At 43.5% G+C, this 4,858-nt stretch overlaps 2 protein-coding genes across 2 annotated transcripts in view; one reads left to right on the forward strand and one right to left on the reverse strand.

The window, feature by feature from the left end:
- Positions 1–1,606, reverse strand: part of sra1 (steroid receptor RNA activator 1) — a 10,361-nt gene extending 8,755 nt beyond the window's left edge. Inside the window, exon 1 of the mRNA XM_005750224.1 lies at positions 1,386–1,606. Within this exon, the coding sequence (XP_005750281.1) occupies positions 1,386–1,410 (25 nt within the window). The 5' untranslated portion in view covers positions 1,411–1,606. The remainder of the gene's footprint in view (positions 1–1,385) is intronic.
- A 1,909-nt stretch (positions 1,607–3,515) lies between these two features.
- apbb3 (amyloid beta (A4) precursor protein-binding, family B, member 3) overlaps positions 3,516–4,858 on the forward strand; it is a 10,251-nt gene continuing 8,908 nt past the window's right edge. The window contains exon 1 of the mRNA XM_005750261.2: positions 3,516–3,787. Within this exon, the coding sequence (XP_005750318.1) occupies positions 3,739–3,787 (49 nt within the window). The 5' untranslated portion in view covers positions 3,516–3,738. The remainder of the gene's footprint in view (positions 3,788–4,858) is intronic.

The raw sequence follows: 4,858 nt of genomic DNA on the forward strand, positions 1-4,858 counted from the left end.
CGAACCGGCAACCTTCCGATTACAAGACGAACTCCCAACTCTTGAGCCACGATCGCCCCCACGATTTTCTACTTAATGGAATTAAAAATGGAGTCTGAACAACAGCAAAGAGCGTTTCTATTTTTGAGAACACTACTGACGGCAGGGACCTGACAGTCTGCAGAATTCAGATAAAGACGTGGTCCTTCCACCTGGGACGTTTCAGGTAAAGGTGAGATGGTGTGAGGTTCAGGGACAACACAAACTCTCATGACTCACATCACGCAGGAGGTGGATTGTGGAGACTTGTTACTGTGACTCAGATGTGACTGATTATTGATCCCCTCACTGGTCACATGATCCATCCTCTAATTTAAAGCACACTGGGATCAATACCCCAGTTTGCCCTGTGACAGATGGCTGAAGCTGTTCATGTGATCAATGACCCTCATCGGTCAGACAGAAACACACCATCTGATGCCTCGTAATCAATAACTGATCAATGAAAGCAGCTCTGGAATCTAAAAACAGCAACACTAACGTTGTCCACGTGTGTGTAAACATAAGGTCAGTCAGGTCGTTTATCGAGCCGTCACTGATCACGTGATTTCCGCTATAACCTGATCAGGACTTTCAGTTTGTGGAAACATCAAATTAAACTCCTGTTTGCACCTGGATGATGATCATCTGGTGCATGACTCGTGAGCCGAACCTAAATACACTCAGGATTAAGAAACACTAACATTTACAGGTGTCAGGTGTGTGTGAGCTGGCTGAAGCTTCCGCGAAATGTAAAACTAACAAGTTTTTAAATGAGGTTCGTCTCGTCTTTCTTTCCACGTCTCTGATGTTAGATAAACACAGACTCCCTTCGGAATCAGCTGACCACGTGACTGCAGTCCGGTACTACCTGGCTCTCAGGTGATTCTGTTCCAGCTGAGCAGGCGGACTCATTTACGTGTCCAGCCAGTCCAACCAAACTCCGGTTCATCATTCTGAACACGAAGACTCCACTCATAGAGAAATCAGCTACAAACGGCATGTTTAAATCAGACATAAATTCAAATGTAACCTTACACGTACTCATACAAGTCGCAACAGCCCGTTACCGTTAAACAAAACACTAAACCTCCATTTCTATTTTATTATTATTGTTTGCTGGCCGAATGTCGAATAACAACCCAATAACTGGTACCTGACACAGATTATGTTTACACACTATTTATTTACTGCCTGTAGTCCTAAAAACTTTAAATTCACAGATTTGTGAATGAAGTTCGTCACTGTGTTCTGTTAATAGACGATGAGAGGAGAGCAGATCGTTACCGGGCACGACACCGTTCATTAACATTAATGTCCTTCTTCATGGAGGCAGAGCCGCTCTGTGCCGGGAGGAGGAAACTCACCGGGTTTAACGTACATGTCCTCCATGTTGGAGTCCAGAGAGCAGCGGCGGGAAGCTGGGCTAAGCTAACCGGGAGGCTAATCCACCGAGCTAAACAGGGACCGAAGCTTCGGGGCAACTTTGGTCCAAATTAAACTTAAAGTAAACCGACACAGAGTCCTGCTGTGGACGGGACAAGCCGGGCCCGGGTCAGACTACACGGGGAACGGTTTCCGGTTTCCGGTCCAGCTTCAAAATAAAAGTTTCTTGAAACGTTTATTTATTTTATATTTTTCTAATATCACTCTGAATAAATATTAGAAAGGATATGCATTTTTATATGTATTTTTTCTTGTTCAAGGAGAGATAGATGTGCAAAAGCAGAGAAAACTCTTCTGTCACCACTGAATTATTGGAATAAAATAAATTGCTGCATATAAAATAATAACCTATGATAAAATAATAAAAATATAACATTTAACAATAATATTATACAATAACCGAGTTACTTAAGTGAGTAAATATACATGTTTTCTGATTATGACAAGCAAACAAAGAAACAAGATGACTTTTTAGAGTTAATAATTTATAAATGTTAGTAAAAGCCCAGAAACTAGAAAATAAAATAAACGATTATAGTGTTGCGTTTAAACATGTTCTTACGTTTAATGTTAAGGCTTTTACTTTGAAAAGGAAATGGTTCTGTATCTTGAAATGTCTCGAGCTTCAGGAACGCCCAACATTACAAACATTTCCGGGACACGTGGCCGCTGTGTCACAGATATGATGACGTAGTGTGACACGCAGTGAGCCTGAAATAAAGAGAGAGCGAGACTGTAAACAAACTAATGAACCTGGATGCAGTCATTAGTTGATCTCTGGAGTATTTTATTGTGAAAGTCAAACTAATAACCGTGTAGCGTGCTCCCGTTAGTGAAGTGAAAAGTGAAACTTTGATCCAGGAAATAGAGGTTCAACTCCACAAGACCATTTTAAAACTTTCTCACCTGAAGTTCCTCATCAGTTACAGTCTCTGTACTCGACCCCACCAACCTGTCACATCTGTGTCACACCTCTTAGAGCCACTGATAATTAATCATTTATAATATTTCATTTCTCAGCAAATGATTTGAAAACAAACAAAATGAATTGCCTGTCACCATATCTAACGGTCAAAGTAATCACACTCCAGTCAGGGGTCCCTCAGGGTTCTGTCCTCGGTCCACTGCTCTTTAGCCTGTACATGCTCGCACTTGGTACAATCATAACGAACCACAACATCTCCTGCTGTTCCGTGCAGATGATCTTATGATGTGACCTCTGTCAGCTGCACTGATGACATTAACTGCTGGATGTCTAAAACCAAGCAGAGATACTTGTTCATATTTATCATCCCTGTCTCTGAAGCAGGCCATGCCATCCTAATACAACCTTGGTCCGCGTAGTCGGCAATAAGTCAGACTGGTTTCCAGTGGGTGTTGCACTCAGCCAGGGCTGCCCTCTGTCATCGATTCTCTTCATAACTTTTATGGACAGAACGTCTAGGCGTAGTGAAGTGTCTGAAGGCTTCACTGCGTGGTCTCAGAGTCTCTTCTTTGTTTTTTTGTAAAAAATGTGGTTCTGTTGGCTTCATGGAGTGATGGCCTCCAGCTCGCACTGGAACGGTTTGCAGCCGAGTGTGAAACAGTGGGAATGAGAATCAGACCTCCAAATCTGGAGGAGTATTAATCTCTGTCTCTCTTCCACAGCATGTCTTTATCCTGTCTTCCTTCTCTCACCCCAACCAATCACAGCAAATGGCCCCGCCCCTCCATGAGCCTGGTTCTGTCGGGGGTTTCTTCCTGTTAAAAGGGAGTTTTTCCTTCCCACTGTCACCAAAGTGCTGCTCATTGGGGGTCATATGATTGTTGGGTTTTTCTCTGTATGTGTTATTGTAGGGTCTACTGTACAATATGAAGTGCCTCGAGTTGACTGTTTACCAGACATTATGTGAACGCGACCACAGTAGTAACACTCAGTTTTTTACAGTGAAGGGTGAGATAGGAGAGGGAGGGGAGTGATGACATCAGCAGGAGGAGGAGAGTCAGGGAGAGGGAGGACAGGGAGGAGAGGAGGACAAGCAGCATCGTTTATCAGGCAGAGAGGAGGGAGAGAGAGGGAGAGACAAACGCTGGGCAAGCACAAAGGAGGAGAAGAAGAAGACTGATGGTGTCGTCGTAGAGAGCGACAGCCGGAGGAACGAGAGACACCGAGAAAGACAGACAGACAGAGAGAGAGGCGAACGGGAGAAGACGTTAACAACCGTCCTCTGGGCCCGTGTGTATGTGTGTGTTGGTGATCAGCTGATTGGAACACACGTATTGGAGGGCGGAGCCATGATGGGCAAGGACTACATGTTGGCCATCATTATAGTCAACTATGATGGTAAGACACACACAATCACACATACATGCAAACAGGGGTCCTGGTGCTGCTGCTGCCTAACCAGGACCTGCTAACGTGTTTGTCCACAAAAATGAAACACTGCAGCCTGTTAGCATAATCTCATGACCTCTGACCTTTTAGCTTCACTGCTCTGACACAGACTCATGATTCTGAACTTGTTAGCTTATGTTCGTTGTGTTAGCATGTTGTCATGATTGAACCTTAGAGCTTTAGCTTCAGTCTGTGTCAGTACATCATGTATGTAGCCAGCAGGTGCACCTTTCACACAGTTACTGTCAACGTGGATTATCCAGCTGCAGCACATCTGTCAGCACAGCATCACTGTAGTCAACGTTAAGCTGTCAAATGTATAAATATAAACAGAAATATTACTGGAGGCAGAGAGGGGGTACACAGGTTCACAGATATTTAAGAACATTTGTTGTTGTTGTTATTTGGGGTCTGTTAGCATGATACCATGTGTTAGCCCTAACCTGGCTCTAGAGTTTGTTTGTGTAGGTACGTGGCTACACGGAGTGAAGCATTTGGATATATAACCTAAGTGCTCACTTTAAGTCTTCCAGCTAACCAGCATATGAGTGCTGATTGGAGGAAAAGTAACAGAATAAGCAGAAATAGTCTTCAGTGTTTTTATTGTTTGTTAGCTTCACTGGCTAACTGACTGACCTTCTGGTGTTCGGGGTCCTCATCAGGCCCAAAACATTAGAGAGGGACAGGAAAACACAGAGGGACACAACAAAGTCTACAGAAGGACGGTGGTGTTTGTCCTCCATCACTCGTCTTTTAAAGGGTCATTATGAACTAAAGCTCCGCTGCAGTCGGTACACAGGACGCTCAGGTCACAGCCTGTGAAGTCAGCTGTTTGTATCCAGGGCTGCCATGTTTCTCATATATATGCAGCGTTGGGAAGGTTACTTTTGAAATGTATTCCACTACAGATTACAGATTACATAATCCAAAAAGTATCTTGTAACATATTCCGTTACGTTACTCAATGAGAGTAACGTATTCTGAATACTTTGGATTACTTATTATATTATCATGCTTTTT

Source organism: Pundamilia nyererei, unplaced genomic scaffold (assembly GCF_000239375.1).
Source record: "Pundamilia nyererei isolate P.nyererei 1_Seehausen unplaced genomic scaffold, PunNye1.0 scaffold00266, whole genome shotgun sequence".
NCBI classification, from domain to species: domain Eukaryota; kingdom Metazoa; phylum Chordata; class Actinopteri; order Cichliformes; family Cichlidae; genus Pundamilia; species Pundamilia nyererei.